This window comes from Diaporthe citri (assembly GCF_014595645.1).
Source record: "Diaporthe citri strain NFHF-8-4 chromosome Unknown scaffold_9, whole genome shotgun sequence".
Classification (NCBI taxonomy): Eukaryota; Fungi; Ascomycota; class Sordariomycetes; order Diaporthales; family Diaporthaceae; genus Diaporthe; species Diaporthe citri.
The window spans coordinates 450,969-469,909 of record NW_025064854.1 but is presented as its reverse complement, the minus strand read 5'-3'; the positions used below and the strand labels follow the sequence as shown (position 1 = coordinate 469,909).

At 37.2% G+C, this 18,941-nt stretch overlaps 2 protein-coding genes across 2 annotated transcripts; both read left to right on the top strand.

Annotated features, from left to right (window-relative positions):
• Positions 1-1,678: 1,678 nt before the first annotated feature.
• Positions 1,679-3,383, top strand: INS49_015286 (uncharacterized protein; the record flags this gene model as incomplete). Its single annotated transcript, XM_043175968.1, has 2 exons — positions 1,679-2,438; positions 2,518-3,383. 2 exons carry the CDS (start codon positions 1,679-1,681, stop codon positions 3,381-3,383), a joined length of 1,626 nt encoding a protein of 541 aa, XP_043019423.1.
• A 1,080-nt stretch (positions 3,384-4,463) lies between these two features.
• On the top strand, positions 4,464-10,388 carry INS49_015285 (uncharacterized protein; the record flags this gene model as incomplete). The annotated part of the gene is made up of 6 exons (XM_043175967.1): positions 4,464-5,528; positions 5,605-6,048; positions 6,106-6,362; positions 7,588-7,642; positions 7,718-7,738; positions 10,383-10,388. 6 exons carry the CDS (start codon positions 4,464-4,466, stop codon positions 10,386-10,388), a joined length of 1,848 nt encoding a protein of 615 aa, XP_043019422.1.
• Positions 10,389-18,941: the final 8,553 nt, after the last annotated feature.

Here is an 18,941-nt window from a genome sequence, read left to right as displayed (position 1 = left end):
TTTGACTATGTAGGACCACGCATTGCACTGCGTAAGCACCTCCAAGGCCGGACAATGATTTGCGATGGCGCTTGTCGGGGCACCATCGCTTCCATGGCTGAAATTTGTACAATAGTGCTCTCAGAGGCCCCTCCCCCTCGACCTTCCTATCGAGGCCCGCCTGTGCATGCAAATAGTCGCGGGCCGCATAAGGGAGCACTGGCAAGACAGCTCGCGGTCATCTCTAACCACCCTGCTTCCTAGCTTTCCGATGCTTGCTGGTCGTCCATGTTTCAGAACTTACATTAAAGGAATTGTCCTGGCTCATGTTGGGACAACGACTCCCCTTATATAACCACGGCAAGTAGAGATAAGATAAGCGTGGCAGAAGATCAAGTGGGGCGTGACGACCGGTGACAGGACCCATACGCAGGTCCTGCTGTGCCTATGTATGCTTAAATGATTAGGCGTCCCAACCCTTGTGGTCCAGCCTCAAGATCAGCCTCTTTTTCCTTTGCCCTTTTGGCAAACAAGTACTGGAATGACTCCAGTCGATATATCAGCCCCACAAGATTTTCTTGGTAATGGTCTGATCTAACGAGCACCACGACCGACAAACATTTAAAGGGGCAAGACAAGCTTTTCTACTATTGTACAGTACACCTGGGCAATTCCACTTGCAAACATTTATCCGCGGGCGTTATGGGCTGCTACCAATGAAAAAGAATTGAGTTGTTCAAGAGGGCAACATTGTTCAACCCCAATAAATAACATTTCCGCTTCCGCACAGGCGTTGAAGGGGATCTCAACTCGTCTCATTTAGACATGAAAAGAGACGACGCTCAATGACGGGAACAAGTCCAACAATCCATCGAGTATAATACCTCGGCGGTAACGATTATAGGAAGAAGTTGTTTCAGACCTCACGATGCTCGTTCAATCAGGAGAATGCGTACTTGATGGTATCAGCCTGCCACTTTCGAGGCCACAATGCACCTCTCAGGTGTCCTCCAGGGAAAATGTCAAAGGATCGACTGTTCAGCTTCTAGAGTAGGTAAATACGATCCATAAATGTGCCGAGCCTGCAATACTGAGCGCTTCTGTCCATCCTGCTGGACAGCAGTTCTAGGAGCACAGGGAGCATCCTATAAGCACGACGGCATCGCTCTCCCAAATAAACACTCGAACTGGCCATATATAGTGCCAAAGGTATTAAAAGGTCGCATGACTATTGACTCGCAGTGAACGGGCCCCTTCCATCTACAGACGCATTGCGCGGCCCCATCCACTTGTATCTCCTCGATCAACGCTCGGGCTCCATCTTTCGGAATACACAGTTCCGCAGTCTACCAAACGGGCAGACGGGCTGGGTAAATGCTCTTCCCCACATAGTGGCAGCCCTCAAAATAGGGCCGCATCGCCCCAGGGCGGAAATTGCAAGTGGGAATGATCTCCCCTTTACGCGTATACACAAGCAGATATCGACTACGGGGTAGAATGGCTCCGGGGGCGGAAGCATCTAGGCTCGAAAAGCCCATGCTGATATATAAGTGAGGCCCCTCGCCGGCTTCAACGGCGATGGGAATCATGTTGTAGCACAGCGCCACGCACACACGCTCTCTCTCTCTCTCTCTCTCTCTCTCTCTCTCTCTACTTGTTCATTCATTCTTTCGAGTCTGGTCTGGAGACATTCACGACCATGGCAGCCACTCTTTCACCATTAGCTCTTCTGGTGCTCGGCGCCGCCACCGCCGCCTCCGCCGCAAACTCGACCGCCTGCAACGCCGATACCTTCGCGGCCCTCACGCTGGGCAACATCAACATCCTCTCCCTCGATGTCACCCCCTTCCGGAACCAGTCCCTGACCGAGGGCTCATCCGGGAGCACCGGCGTCGGGGTGGGGATCATCTCCGCCTCTACCGGCGAGGCCGTCTCGGCCGTGGACCTGTGCAAGATCTCGATCCAGTACACCCACCCGGGGCAGGGCGACAACGTCAACACCTGGGTCGGCCTGCCCCTCGACCCGACGGCGTGGAACTCGCGCTTCATGATGACGGGCGGCGGCGGCTGGACGGCCGGCAGCGACAGCTCGATCCTCGCGCCCGTCGCGTCGGGCTACACGAGCTCGTCCACCGACGGCGGCCACAATGCCACCACGACACAGGCGCAGTGGGGCCTCGTGAGCGAGGGCAACACCAACTGGCCCGCCCTCAATGACTTTGCGTCCGTGGCCCTCGACGAGGCGGCCAAGCTGGGCAAGGCCGCGACGAAGCTGTATTACGGGAAGGACCCCGTCTACTCGTACTGGAACGGCTGCTCCACCGGTGGCCGGCAGGGACATATGATGGCTCAACGGTTCCCCGAGCACTTTGACGGCATCCTGGCGTCGTGCTCGGCCTTCAACTGGCCGGAGCTCCAGGCGGCTTCGGGCTACGCGAGTTTCTTGGCCCAGTTGCTAGGTAAGTTAATCATCACTCCGTGGTCATCGATCTGGCACAGCAGATAGACATGAGCAATCACTGACCCGAGACTACTTAGATGTTGTGCCTCCCCAGTGCGTCCTCGACGCCTTCTCCGACGCCGCTCTCGACGCCTGCGACGAGCTAGACGGCGTCAAGGACAGCATCATCGCCCTCCCGGGCTCGTGCACCTTCAACGCCTCAGACATAGTCGGCCAGGACGTGGCCTGCACCAACCCGAACGGCACCGTCACCATCACGGATAAGATGGCGCAGTTCGTACAGGGCTTCTGGGACGGTCCCCGCACGGGGGCGGGCGACTTCGTCTGGTACGGCTTCGGGCACGAGGGCCCCTTCACGAGCGTGTTCCAGCCCAACTGCACGACGGTCGACGACTGCACCTACACGCCCTTCTCCGCCGCCGACGACTGGTACGGCGCGTTCCTGGAGCGCAATTCGACGTGGAAGCTCTCGACGGCCGGGCTGACGCAGGAGCGCTTCGACCGGCTGAACCGCATGGCCGTCGACCAGTACACGTCCGCCATCGGCACCAACAACGTCGACCTCACGGACCTCAAGGCCCGCGGCACAAAGGTCATCACCTGGCACGGGACCCACGACGGCCTCATCCCTTACAACGGCACCGTCGACTACTATGACCGCGTCATGGCCTGGGACCCGGATGTCCAGGACTACTACCGCTTCTTCCTCGCTCCTGGAGTCGGCCACTGCCGCGGCGGGCCCGGGTTTGACCCCAACAGCGAGGTCCTGAACGCGCTGATCAACTGGGTCGAGAACGGCACCGCTCCTGAGTTCCTGCCCGGCACTGGGCCGGCGACCAAGAACGCCACCGACACCAGGACGGTCAACCTGTGCTTGTACCCCAAGGTGCTGACCTTTGTCGGCACTGACCCGGATGATGCTGCCTCGTTCGAGTGTGTCTAGGTAGCGCACATCGCGCAATTCTTGTAGATTATATTTCTTAGCTTTCCTCTGATGGAAGGCCCTGGGCATAGGCATATGTGAGAATTTGTTTTTCACAACCAAATTGTACGGTCTGGTTCCATCAGTGAATCAATGCAAATGATGAATTGAAGGAAATATACCTTGAAGAATTCAAGGTCCTTTAACTCCACCACCTCTTTTACTATCTAGCTTCAAGAAGCTATAAATTCGACATGATCTGATTAGTTTGTGGCAGGGCAAAAAGGATGCCGGAAAAAGGGAGAAGACTGCACGGCCAGATTGCAACCGCATGGAATAACACCGACCCCAGGCTGCTGTGCGAGTACCCCAGCACATTGCTTGGACGCACTCACAAGCGAGATAGCGAGGAGGCAAAATTAATCTACCAGTGGCAAAAATCATTGTATCTTGAAGTGTTGAAAATGCGTGTGTAACGTAGGGCCAACGCATGATTTCAAAAAGAAGTTCAGTTTGTTAATAAGAAATCAAATCACGTCACAGGACTACATCAATATTATTATTCGCTCTTCATCCTCTTTTGCCCTTCTCTTCTGCTCTTTGCAAATAGAGTGCAGCGCGCATAGTCACAGGTGAACACATGACCTGTACCGATGGTTCTGGCACCTAGATGCGTCCTGTCTAAATAGCGTCTATATTAGCTGCAACTCCTGGCATAGAGCTTATGGGTGTTCATCGACCCAGGTGAACAACATTCTACCAAGAGGCTCGCATCAGCAACTCTTGTGCATGTATCGACATGGGCGACCCGGGTGAGCGTGGCTCAGGCATTTCGGGCTCAAATCTCCACGGGACGGAGATTCTGGCACTGGGTCTGTGCTCTACCTCGTTTATCAGACGTTTGAAGCATCGTACAAGTTATGGCCGTGAGCTTCCAATCTTGCCTTTCTCCATTTCACACTTTGAAATTAATTGTCTTGTCGCCTGTAGTTTCGGACGACATCCCTCATCATCTGAACTTTGATCGTCTTCAGGTCTCCTAGAGAAATGTCTACGACAGCAACTTTCAACAGGACAGATGGGGCTACAATTCATCCGAAGATGGACATCCATCAGACCGGCGACTTGTTACCTTTTGAAGCCAGCGGCTGGGATTCAGCCCCGTTACAGTCTCGCAGGAAGGTCCCCGCCCCAATGCCTCTGGAAATACGAAGCGCCAAAACTACCAGACCTCCACTCTCGCTGACCACTGGCCCAATCGATAATACACGCTCGCCACAATATGAAAGCCCCTATGAAAGACTACCACATTCAGCTTATACATACGACACGTTTTCATCCAGATCTCCAAAGTTTCTCAGAGATGCTGAGAGGCGAAACGGCACATGGGCCGTCCCACAACGAGCGAATGTTCTGCCAGCCATCCTCCGCGACGATAACCCGCGCTGCAACGTCCTCTATGTTAGCAACCTACCCATGGAGACCTCCGAGGACGAGCTAGAGAGCATATCCTCCTCGCAGCCCGGCTACAGACGAATGAGCCTGCGTGCGAGGGCAAACGGGCCCTCGTGCTTTGTCGAGTTCGACGACGTCACAAGCGCGGCGAAGGCGCTCCGGAATTTGTATGGGTGGCCGCTCAAGAACAGCAAGATGGGTGGCATCCATCTCAGCTTTTCCAAAGAACCCCTTGGGATCCAGCCTCTTCAGGTCTCTGCTCCCCGGGCCCCGAGGCGTGCCCCGCCGCCGCCGCCGCCGCCGCTGATCTTGCCCGGCCGATCTTCTTCCCACTCGGCAAGCAGGTTTGCATCGACCGGGTCTGCTCCCATGATTGCCGCGCCTGAGCCCCCGAGACCTGATATTGAGATCGAGTCCGTCAGCAGTCCGAGTATTGCAGAGTCGGCCCCAATACTACGAGAAGACAAGTCGGATAAAGAGAACCCTCATGCAGAAGAAGAGACAGAGCTCCGTAGTCATAGTCAGGGTGATCAGGATCATGCTCTTGATGATCTGGCCATGTCCATTGTCAGAGGACCGGACTATAAAACTGAACCCTTTGATGAGATCCGACTTTGGCTAGAGAGAGCACTTGAGATGGAGCTTGATTGGTATCCTTTGCCTCCAATCAAGCAACCCGTGAGGCTTTCGCAATCCCGGCTGGTATGGACGGTGAGTATATTGCAAATCCATTCATTGCAGTGAACAGAAAAGCCCGCAACTGACTTCGATACAGTATAACGGATAGCCAATGTCGGTCTACCTTAACGAAGACGAAACACAGCGATGCAGTGGGTATCTCGAAGACGTCCACGGAAGACCTAGGGCCAACAAGCCTATGCTTCGTTCAGGGAATCCGGCCATTGTTTATGCCAGAAAAGCTAGCTCATTTGCCGCAGCTTGGGCTCGGATTCTGGCCTTGTCTTGGCAAAGTCCGGGAAGTCTCAGAAATAGTCGGTCGCATAACACTCCCGATGACAGTGACACAGCACGGCGGTTGGAAAGCCATCTGTGCATCGAGAAACACCCATCATCAAAGCACGATACCGAGCTTTTGACCCTTAGATTCCTGGAGCGCATGCAGGATGACTCCGAGCTATTTGTCCAGGCTCGACGCATCCTAGGCGAAGCACAGGGAAGTTGGATACGCCAGTTGTTACCATGGTCTTACCATCGAGACGTGTTGGCCAGAGTATGTCTCGAGACCACACATCCGGATCGGCGTTCAGAAATACTGACTACAGCATAGTTCCGTTTCCCATCCAGTAACAGTGGCAAAGTGGAAGAAACAGACATAAGCAGCCTGCCAGACCTCCGAGATTTCTGTGGTGGATACGAGTACAAGTGCCCAGAGGGCGCAGCAATAGATATCCACATGCGTGTATACGCCCACATACTGTTGGAGGGGTTTCGATATCCCGAAATCGGTCGCGGTTCCAGGACTTTACTTGATGGTATTCCGAAACTGAGGACACCTGTCGGCGTCGAGAAGGAAGCGCTGAATTAGTACGGTTGGGGTTTTCATGTCAGCCAAATCCTATCTATACCCAAGATCCTGAGCTGGGTTGTCGTTATAATGGTCCTAGGTTCAATATTTGTGCCGCTCTTTGCGCCACTCTCTCTTTTTACAACTTTCTTTATACTGTTCATATTGCGGCTGGGAGCCCATACAGAATTAAGGTGATAGATAGACTATTAGAAAATGGACTGACCTCAATAGTACTGTCATTTGGAGCTTGTAACCGATTACAGGGCATTTTGAGGTGTTCGAATCGAGATTGTATTCTTGCTTCTACGTCTTGCATGCAAAGCTTGATCTCGGAGCACTATGGACAATAGAATGCGCCGCCCATGGAATTTCGCCAGAGGAAATGTAGAAGCTGCGCACCTGAACAAACTCAGAACTTAGTCGATCATTTCCTGGTGCTGTTCCATGCCGCAAATACCGTGACATCTTGAATAAAGCAAACATCTGAGTCACAGAAAGCATTCAAGACATGTCCACTTATATACAGACGCTCAATGATCGCTTTTACCAACCCGAGTGTTCTCGTTTCCTCCCCAGCAGCAGTTGTCCCCGTGGACCGGGCAACTGGTGCGTGGGCCTTCATGACCACACCCTCCGCCGTAGTGGTGTTGAGGTCTATCCGGGTCCCTAGACCTATCATAGGGGTTCACGCCGCTGAGATTGGTCGCCATGGTGTTCGCTTGATACCATCCAGGCTTACGGCGGTGCTTCTTCCCTTTGCCGCCCTCGCCGTCCGCTGTGCCTGGAGTAGAAGGGGAAACCGCTTCTTCACCTGGTGGTCTTGAGAAAGAGCCTGGCTTCCTACGAGGTGTCAATAAGACTGCTAGTCGCTATGCAAATGGCAGCCAGAGAGTTAGTAACGGCGCCTAAGAATCAAGCTTGACATGATTTGGTGTGACTTACACCGAAGCACATTTTCCGCTAAAACTAGTCCTCAGCCGCTGTGTTTAGCAATTTTCAACCTGCTAGATGGTCAACGTAGTGGCGAGGGAGAGCAGTGTTAATGTTATGGTTTCGTTCTAAGCTGTTGATTAATCGAACTTCATAGAGTAACACGGCCATCTTAAAATATTAACATGCACATCTCATGCGGTGACGTAGGAAAGTGCACTATGTGTGCCGTCGTCATCTCCGCTACGAAACAGGTAAAGCCTACAGGTCGCTTACCACGGACGGAAGGTAAAAGCTGACACCTTTCAGCAGCTTGATTGGTTCCAAAGCGCCGGTGCAACCCATCAATTCACCATTCAGAATTGGCGTATGAGAAAACAAAACCTGATTTCCAGCAAATTCCAGATTCTGACAGCTTCGTGCTTGACACTGCCGGCCGTAGGACGCAGCTGCACTCGTCAAGGTAAGTTTCTCGGATTTTCTTCGTCTTTCCGGATTCTTCGTTCGGATAACTTACTTAAGTCTTCTTGGGATAGACTCCTCGAGTCCTCTGGGTCTGGAATTCTTGAGATAGCTCCGTCCAGGATAGCCTCCGTCGGAGCCTATAGACAACGTCGTAGACCGACATCCCATGTCCCGTTGCACTAACACGGGGAACACGCCCTACGCTCAACGATTACAAAAGCTCGCTCATAGAATAGCACAAGACATCTATTACTAGCTAGAATGATAGGAAAGGCAAACAAGGACGTGCTATACGAAACTCACTAATACCTACCCATACAGTCATTCGCTTGGCGAATGACTGTAGTGCCAGAACTGCCAAGCATATAGGCACTCTACTGGACTAAGAATGAAGTCAGTCACTGAGACAATTTGGAAAACAGTGGGCAGGTACATCACAAGAGCAAAACAGCTTTGGTTTGCATCACGACATCGCACTACTTTGTAGAAGTTGAATGCGGTGCACAGAAAACGGAGATGAGAATACATTAGGCCGCTACCCCACCTTCAGCTGAAGCTAAATGACCCAGTAAAAAAGGCTGGTAGTCTCAACTGCACAATAATTACCTTTTCCGCCAGCTTCAGAACCTGCTTGGTTGAGGGAAGGACGGCGATTGCGTTCGGCAAGTCTCCGGCCATACCAAACGTCTCAAAAGTAAAGCATTTACGACGCTAGACCCACTATGGAGACTTGAAGGATACATCAGTGACATCATCCTGCCTCGATGTTTACCAATGGTCCCATCGTTCACGAGCCAGCTGCTCAAGAGAATTTCTTTGATACAATTCATCCAAGTACTTGCCGAATTCCCCAGAAATATCAATAATCTCTGGTATCATGGCATAATCCAGCTAACGATTCTGGCTTCCGGGATGTTACAGGTTCCACTTGGCGAATTGCCGTGCGGTCATAATGGCATTGCGGCTCTTTCTTCCGCTCATCTTATTCTTGGCCAATCCTGGTATGTGGCCCATTAGGTCTGAGGTGTCGATGTCCCCTTCGTTGAGAGCCTGAAGGCGACGTATGAAACTACCCTGGATCTATATTTCCAATTTTGGAAGGGATTAAGCCGACTCGTCACATTTTCACTCAATTGCGTCTATCCTCGGCGCCGTGGATTTTCGGGGGCTCCGCAAATTGTCGGAAAGTCAATTTCCCGATTACTCAGGTTGCACACCCTGAACTGCATCTGGAATGCCGTCGACTTGTGAGGCGGTGTAACGGCGCCGTCGATGGAACCAGTTATTATACAGCACCCTGCATGTTGGTAGGTCTCTTGTACGTATGATAATCATATGGGAAGCAATCATGTATTAGTGTTATTCTATCTAAGTTCTGAGAGGCTATGTGTCCCGGAGGGGATAACTAAAGTAGCCTTTTAAGTAATAAGAATTATACTTATTAATACTTATAGTTTTTCTTTTCTTTTAATAAGTATATATAATTCTTATTATAATTAGCCTTAAAATTATAATTTATTATATATTAAGTATATATAACCTTTATTATAAAAAAGCATTATTAAAAAGGCTTAAAATTATAACTTATAAGTTTTAAAATAAGTCTTAGCAACCCTTATTATTATATTATTTTTTAAACTTATAACCTTTATTATTATATTATTTTTTAATATTATACTTATTATTCTTAATACTTAGCTTTTAAGGTTATTTCTTTATAAAAATTATTAACTTTTATATAAGGGCCTTAATTTTAAATCTCTTCTTTATAAGAGAAGTTAATACTTATAAAGTTAATGCTAAACCTTTTAGCTTATATTTATTTTTATTATATACCTTTATAATATAAATATTATTATTTTTATTCTTACTTTTATTATTAAAACGCACTTAATATTGCTTTAAATTATTTTCCTTTAGCTACTTTTTATTTTCTTAAAACTAAGCATTGCAAGTAGCTTAATTATTTATTAAATTTTTCTCTTGCTTTTTATTATTTTTTTTAATCTTTTTAATAATTATCTTTTGCTTAAGTTGCTTAAGTAATAATGCATATTTCTTAATAAGTTCCTTTATATATAAGCTTTATATGCATTTATTAATAATTTAATATAAAAAGTTTTAAAGTTAAGTTAGCATAGCAATTTAATCCTTTAATAACTAAATCTTTTTAATTTAATATATATAAAAAATACTTAAAATTAAAACTCTTATTAAGTTATTTATTATAAAGATTATAATAATTTAATATTTAAGATAATAATTACCTTAGTAATTTTTATTATTAAGAATGCTATATAATCTTATATTAAGAGTTTTAATGCTTTTAATATAAATATATAGTTTTTTAATTATATTATTAAAAAATATTTACTTATTTTAATATTAAAAGTTATTAATAATTTAAATAATAGCTATTATAATAACATTATTTAAGAAAAGTGTTTTAGCTTAAATTATAGCTATAGCCTTTAGTTTATTAATTTTAATAATTTTATGGAAGTTAACCTTAATAAGCAGCTTACTCTTTTTAATGCTTAGCATAAAAATAAAGTTAAAGGCAATCTTTGCAATCTTTATTAAAGTTTTATTAACTTAATTTTAATTATTTTTATTATTAGCAATAATTAAATTACTATTAGTATTAAGTGGATAAGAATTATTATTATTAATATCCTTATTAATATTTATTAAATAAGCATTATTAATAATAACCTTGCTATAAGAATTAGCAAAATCAATAAGCTTATCTTTATCTTTATTAATTAAGGTAATTTTAACTCTTCTTATAACCTTAATAATAATTTTAATCTTTATCTTATTGCTTAATAAGAATATAATTGCAATATTTATTTTATTAGTTAAAGTTATAATTGCAATATTTATTTTATTAATTAAGGTTATAATTATAAAGCTTATTTTATTAATTAGGGTTATAATTGCAAAGCTTATTTTATTAATTAAGGTTGTAATTATAATATTTGCAAGGAAATCTTAATTTTAATTAAGAATTATAATAAGGCTACCTTTAATGCTAGCTATATTAACGGCAGCTATAATAATGATTATATTAAGTATATTTTTAATGCGAAAAGCAAATGCAATATTCGCTAAATAATTTTACTTATCATTATTATTCTTATAAAGCATATTAATAAAAGTATTAAATAACTTTTATAAGTTATTATTAATGTTTTTTATTATAATAAAAAGGAAAAAGATTTTATAGGAATTTAGTAATTAAAATAAATATTTATAATATAAAACTTTATAATTATTATATAATAATTATTAATTTATTCTTTAATTATAAGAAAAGTTAATAAGTTGCAAATAAATTTAATAAAAGTTAGTTTTAATATTATTGCTAATAAATAGCAGCAAAAGGTAATAATAATAATAAAATTAACTTTAAAATAATAATTATTAATAATATTAATAATTATAAGGTTATCCTTATATATAATAAGGTATTAAGAAGGTCTTAGTTAAAATATAAAAGGTTAAAGTTTATATTAAGGGTTTAAGTTTAAAAGGTATAAAGTTTTATAGCTAGTAATGGCAAGGTTAAAAGGAAAAGGGTATTAATAGCAAGTTGTTTCTTCCTTAGCAGGAAGGGGCTACTTTAAGTTTTTTAATTAATTTATTTACCTATATATAAAGCTTATTATTATTAATAAGCTTTTATAATGTAGTATTTAAAGTTAGTTTTATTATTATATTAGCAGGGTTATCTTTCCTATTTATTTACCTTACTTTAATAATCTTTTTTATCTTATATAATTTTTATAATAATATAATATTAATTATAAGGTGCTTTTTCTTTATTATTCTTAGCTTTATAAGGTATTTATATAAGCTATATAAATTTATATAAATAATTAAAAGTATATTTAATAATAAAAGTTATTTTATAGCTATCTTAATTATTATAGCTAAAGAAATTTTAATATTTACTTTATTTATTATGCTATAAATTTTGCTTATTAATATGCTTTAAATAATATATTTATACTTTATTAATAATTAATAAAGAATATTACTTATTATTATAAATACCTTAGTTTTCTTATAAGTTTTATTTATAAGAATAATAATATATTTAAGTTAAAATATTAAGTTTTAATTATTTATAAATAATTTATTTATAAATATAAAAAGTTTCGCTATTTTAAGATTTAAAGGTATATACTTAATTCCTTGCATAGCGTTATTTATTTGCTATAATAATTATATATTTAAGCTTTTATAATTTTTTGCCTTTAGGTTTTATATTTATATAGCTATTAAAAGATTATATAAAGCTTTTAATTAATAAATTAAAGCTATATATGCTTTGCAAGCTCTTTATTTAAGGTATTTTTAAGGAGCGTCTTTAATTATTATATTAATAAGGGTAAGTTTATTAGCTTATTCCTTTTATTAAGTAATAATTAAGCTGGTAGTATTTATAATTATATAAGCCTTATTATAATTTATTAAGTTTTTAAGCATTAGTTTTTATTTTAATTTTCTTTATAGTTTTATAATCTTTATCTTAATTTTCTTTTTATCTTAAAATTTTAGTATAAATAAAATTAATATATTATTTATTTATATACTTATTATCTTAAAGAGTTATGCAAGCTTTATAATTATTAAGCAAGGATTATATATAAAGTAATTTATCTTAAGCTTTTATTAATAATATTTTTAATATATATTAAATTAATAAATGCTGGATTTTGCTATGCTATATAAGAGTTAAATAATATAAATAATTATGCTTAAAGAGTATTTATTCTTTAATTCCTTTAATAGCTTTATAAAGATTATCTTATATAATTTTAACTTTATTTAAAGGTAAGCTTAAGTAATATTTTAAAGTATAAAAATCATGCCTTTTTCTTAAATTAATAAAAGGGTAAATGCAAGAATTATTTATTAGCTTATTCTTTAAATAATTAAGCTTTATATTAAAATTAATTTCTTTTTATTATTATTATAACCTTAAATAATAAATTAAGATTTCTTATAAGGTTTTATAATTTTACTTTTTACCTTTTATATTATATAAAATTTAAAGAAATAATATTTATTATATTGCTTTGCTAACTATTTCTTAGTTTAAAAAACACCTTTAATAATAAAATTATTAATTTCTATTTTATTAAACTCTTTAAATAATAAGCTTAATATTATAATAACTTTATTTTATTTTAGTTTAATTGCTAAGTTATAGTTTTTATTTTCTTTTTTTAAGATATATAATATAATAATATAGTTTTTTATTTTTAATAATGATAATTATATAATAAGTTATATTTAAGGTTTTATGGTTAAGTTTTTTATTTATAAGGGTTGCATTTCTTTATTATTATCTTAATAATATAATTAAATAATTATTAACTTAAATATTATGGCTTTATTTAGCATATTTAAGGTTATATTATGGCTATTTATGATAATAACCTTATATAAACCCTTTTATTCCTTTCTTTCTTTCTATATATAAACTTTGCATTATAGTAAATATTTTATATTGGAGATAGGTTTAACCTTAATATTTAATATATTTTATACTTATTATTTAGCTATAGTTTTTTATAGCATCTTTATAGCCTTTAAAATAGTTTTTACTTACTTTTATATTAATAGTAATAATGGTAATTTATATAATATTTATAAGTAGGCATTAAAGATTAAAAGCATAAAAATTAATTTATTTAGTTTAATAATATTATTAATAGCTTTTATAGCTATTTATAAAATAGCATTATTATTTATACTATTATATAGTTTAGTGTATAGGATTTTATATGCTTATTTAAGGGCTTAATGATATTTTTTAACTTTCTTAATAAATTAATATATCTTTATGGGGACTTATTTATATTTAATTTCTATTATTTATGCCTTTAAATAAAATTCTAAGGATGCAAAGTTTATTCCTATATTATGTTTAATGATATTTAATAATTCTTAATATATATTAATTTAAAGCATTTATAATATTTGCTATATAATCTTTATAAATATAAATTTTAAGAATTTCGCTCCTTAAAAAGCAATAGCTTAATTTATAACGTAAAGAATTAAATATTTGCTTAAATATATTATATTAATTAAGATTTTATAGTTAAATTTATAATTATTATATAACGTAAACTTAAAATACCTAAGCATGGGTTTGCTTATTTAATAATGATAATATATCTTTTTAATCTTTATTATTATTTATTTATTAATATTTAAATTACTGGCTTTTTTAAGTATTTAGTATAATTAATTTATTAATAGGTATTTAAAGCAATAATAAAGTTTCTTTATTTTTATCTTTAAAAAGAAATATATAGTATTAATAGTTTAATTTAAAAAAAACTATAAATAACCTTATTTTCTAAGTATTAATATAATAATTATATTATTAAAGGAAATTATTTTATTTATAATATTATTATAATATATTTAAAGCTTATTTATATTTATTAGGTAAAGTAAGAATGGGGTTTATGTTTAAATAATATGGAAGTTAATATAATTAATTGGGGTGGAAATTTTCATTATGTTAAGTAAATTAATAATTATCCCATTATTAAATTTAACTTTAGCTTTTCTTATAATGGTTATATTAATTTAATATTTTAGGTTTTTTTATTGCAATATAAGAAATTGCTTATATTTAGTTATAAATATTAATAATACTTTTATATTTAGTAGGATTCCTTAAAAATAAATTTAATTATATTTATTCTTTAAGATAAATTAATTAGCTATAATAATTATTTTTATTTAAAAGATATTATTTCCCATAATTTAATATATAAACGCTTTATTGGCTAGGAAATTAATATTTATATAATAAACCTCTTTATTAAATCCTATCTTTATAATATAAATATTGCCGTTATAATTATTATTTTAATTTTATTTATCTTTATATTTATAAAATTTATCTTTATTATTTATTTTATATTTTTTAAATTTATTTAAAAAAGTATTAAAGTTATTATTATAACCTTTATATTTATATTATATTAAATAGCTTTTTCTTATTAAATATTATTTATTAGCTAAATGTTTAATTAATTAATATTTCTTCTTTTTATAAATATAATATCTTTTCTTTTAAGGTTATTTTTTTCTTTCTTTATAAGCATTATTACTTTAAGCTTTATAGCTAATATTATAGGATCTTAGCTGCCTAAAGCTTAAATAGCTTAAGTTTAGTTAGCTAAACCTTTAATTTCCTTAAAATGCTTAAAATTATAATTATTATTTTCCTTTTAATTTTTAGCCATTATATTTATAATTAATATAATATTAATTTAAGACTTTATTTATAATATAAATTATAATTATATAGCTAAGCTATATTTTTACTATAAATTTTAAGTTTAAAAATAACTCTTTATATAATTAAGCTAATTTAAAAAGAGCTATTTTTAGCTTAAGAACTCCTTTATAAGCTTTAATTATTATTATTCTTAAATTATCCTTTTTAATATAATTTTAACTTAATATTTATTAATAAAGTTATAGCTTATTAAGCATTAAATATAAAATCTTATATAGGTTTTTATTTAAGTTTTATATTCTTATTTTTGCAAATATTATTATTATTTAATTTATATAATAATGCTAATAATTAAGGTTTATATTAAAATGTATTTTAATTTTAAGGTATGTTATTATAAATATATTAGTTTAATTTATAAAATAAAGGTAATAAGCCTTAGCTTAATTTTTAAGCATTTAAGGAAAAACTATATAAAATTAATTTAATTAAATTTTAGCATAATAATAAATATTAAAAAATATCTTTATCTTATTATTTAATAAATTATATAAGTCCTTAATATACTTATAAAAGTTATTAAAGGTTTTTATAAATTATATTAACTTTATTAAATTTAAGTATTTATTAAAAATATATTATAAAAAAAGAGTTTTATATGGGTTATACTTTTTATTTAGCAAAGATATTCTTAAAATAGCTTAAGGTTATGCTAAGTATAATATATATCTTTAATATAAGCTTTATCTTTATCTTTTTGCTAATAATAATGAGCCTTGCTAGCTATATTAATTTTTAATAAATTATATTATTAAGTTTAAGTTTTATAATTGCATGCTTAAAGCTAATAATAATAATAAATATTGCCTTAAGGATTATCCTTTTAATAATTATTATTATTTAAAGCTTGCCTATAATGCTTATAAGGGCTATATTTATAATTACTATTTTTAAAGTTATATATAATATTTATTTATGCTTAATTTTGGGGTTAATAAGGCATTATAAAGCTTATTATTAATTTATTTTAATCTTTCCTTAGCTTAAATTATAATAATTAATTATAATACTATAAGTTAATTATTATATTTTATATAAATGCTTTGCATTTAAAAAAAGACTTTTAAGCATTATTAATAAGGATTTAGCAATGCTTTAAATATTATTTATATTTATATTATATAGTTCTTATAATAAATAATAAAAAGATTATTATTATAAAGGTTTTATTATATATAGCTTATTAAAATACTTATTAAGTAGGTAATTAGGTATTTTATTAATGTTTTTTATATAAGGGCTATAAATTATAGTTTTAAGTTAATATATTTATAATAAGCTAAGTTAATTAAAGTTTAAATAAGCATTTTATTAATTATATACCTTTTAATAAAAGTTAGTAATTTCTTAGCATTATTAGCTATATTTATAAGTTTTTATAATAAATATTATAAGGAATAAGCTATTAATAAAATAGGTAATATTTAAGAGTAAATTAATAATGGTAATTTAATAATAAGTAAGTTATAATTATTAAGAGGAAAAAGTTATTAATTCCTTTAAGTTTTAAAAGCTAAGGCTTTTTTTTATTATTAAGTTTTTTTATATTAGCTAAAAGTATAATATATAACTTATGCTTATTTATAATATAATATTATATTAGCTTTAATAATTATAATAATTATAAGCTTTATTTATTTAATAATTATAATAATTATAAGCTTTATTTATTTAATAAAATAAAGCTTTATTAAGTTTTATTAAGTTTTAAAAAGGATTTAAAAATAGGTTTATTTTTAATAAAGTCTTATATATAATAAATATATATTTCTTAAATAATAATAAATATATATATAGATATTATAGGGAATGCTATTTAATTTATTTAATCTTTGCAATATTTACTTAGGGAATTTAATAATATAAGAAGGCTTAAAAAAGTAATTATTACTATATAGCGCTTATTAATAAAGAGGATATAATTTTTAGGTTAGGGAAATCCTTATAAAGTTGCCTCTTTTACCTTATTAATTTATAATACTTATAACTATTAATTAATATTAATAAATCTCTTGTATATATGATAATTATATGGGAAGCAATTATGTATTGGTGTTGTTCTATCTAAGTTCTGAGAGGCTATATGTCCCGGAGGGGATAACTAAAGTAGCCTTCCAAGTGATGAGGGTCGTACTTGCCAACACTGCGGGCGGCGCTTGGAGGCTCACCTGCTGACCGTAGCACAAGATGACGGGAGGATGCGCCAATTTCCAGAAAGGGGTGGCTAGGAGGTATATGTCAGATATGTAATGTGTGCGTTGCTGTGCTGACGGCAGCACCAACTTTTGAGATTGGGGCACTTGACATGGTGGGAGCCGCACATGGCGGCCGGTCCGAAGGCCGAAGGTGAGCAGCAGAGTACGGGCCGACTACATACGTCTAGCCACCGACTTCTCGTCGAATCCTTCTTCGATGGCGCCGATTCCAAATGGTAATCTGGATGGATGGAGTACGACGAAAAGACGATCGGAAAACGAAAGGTGTTGGCTCCGGTTCTCTATGTCAGTTGTATCTTGACCAGACAGGCCCACTGGTATTCTGTCTGTCCCACCAGCCTGAGTCCTGAAAGCGTCGACTGCCGAAGTGGGTCGCCGCCGGACCGGGTCGGCGATCAAGGCGGGACCCGGGGCAGTGGAGCCCTGGGCATCTCCCGAGGCTCGAGCAGCGTGCCCAGGTGCAAGCCCAAGGCACATCTCCCGTTCTGGCAATTCCACTTCTCATGCACCCCGCGAAGATCAGGACCAAGACCGAGACCCCCACGAACCATGACGCTGTTGCTGTTGGGAATTATTCAATAACCTCGACAGCCGCCAGGCCTCTGGCTCGGCATTCCCTTTCGAGCATGGCCGATGAGGCTCGTCGAGTCGAAATGGAGGCGTTCTCGCGACACAACCATCACAGGATGCGGTCTTATGCACATCGTACCTGCTTCTGAGGCTCAACGCGACGAGGTATGACTCGCCAGCGTGCGAACGGGCAGGCAGGCGGCAGGCAGACGAGATTATGGCTGGTTGGAAGCTGGACTTGTCATACGCCAGAACGCCACCCTGCGTTAGTGGTTGGAGGGATTCGAGTCCTACCAACAGCTTCGTGGTTGGTGCATGTGTCCTCACCGAGAAGCCGGCAGGCAGAGGCGAAACGGGCCTCGAGGACAGAGGGAAAGAGTCACTCGCCCGATGCGCCACGGAAGACGCATAATGCAGGTACGATTCCGCCGAACCCTGCCGATCTGCCCGGTGAGTCCAATGGCCAGGTGGACAGCAGAGTGTCTCTGGGAGGGCAGGTTCGCATCCTGCATTTTGGCACCCGCACTGTGACGAAGCTGGACGAAGTGTGCAACCTTGAGTCAGAATACGACGCCTCTCGCGGACGGCTTGCGCGGAAACAAGAGATAAAGCGGCACCCTTAGGTGGTGGTGATGGTGTGCTGGCTGGTCATGTGGTGTTGTGGTTAGCGAGTGATGATCATCGGCCTCATGCCTGCCGGGAGAAACTGGCAGCAAGCAGGGAACGCCACGGGCGTTGGGGGTGGTGTGCCACAGCAGCTACGACGGAGCTGCTCTCTTGTCTCACATCATCACACACACAGCACCGGCACCAAGCTGCAACTAGCTGCAACTAGCTGCAACTAGCTGCAACTACCTGCAACTGCACCTAGCCTGCACCCTGCGAGTCCTCACTCACGTCTCTCCTCTCGCTCGTTTCACTCTCCCACCCCAGGCCGAAAGCCTATCACGGGGTTTTGTCATACGCGCAATTGGCGAGGCCGCTCCACCCAGCTGCCGCACTCGACAGGCTTATCAAGCCATCAGATAAACCTGCCGTCGTCCGTGCTCGTCACCATCATCGCTCTCCCATCATGCACC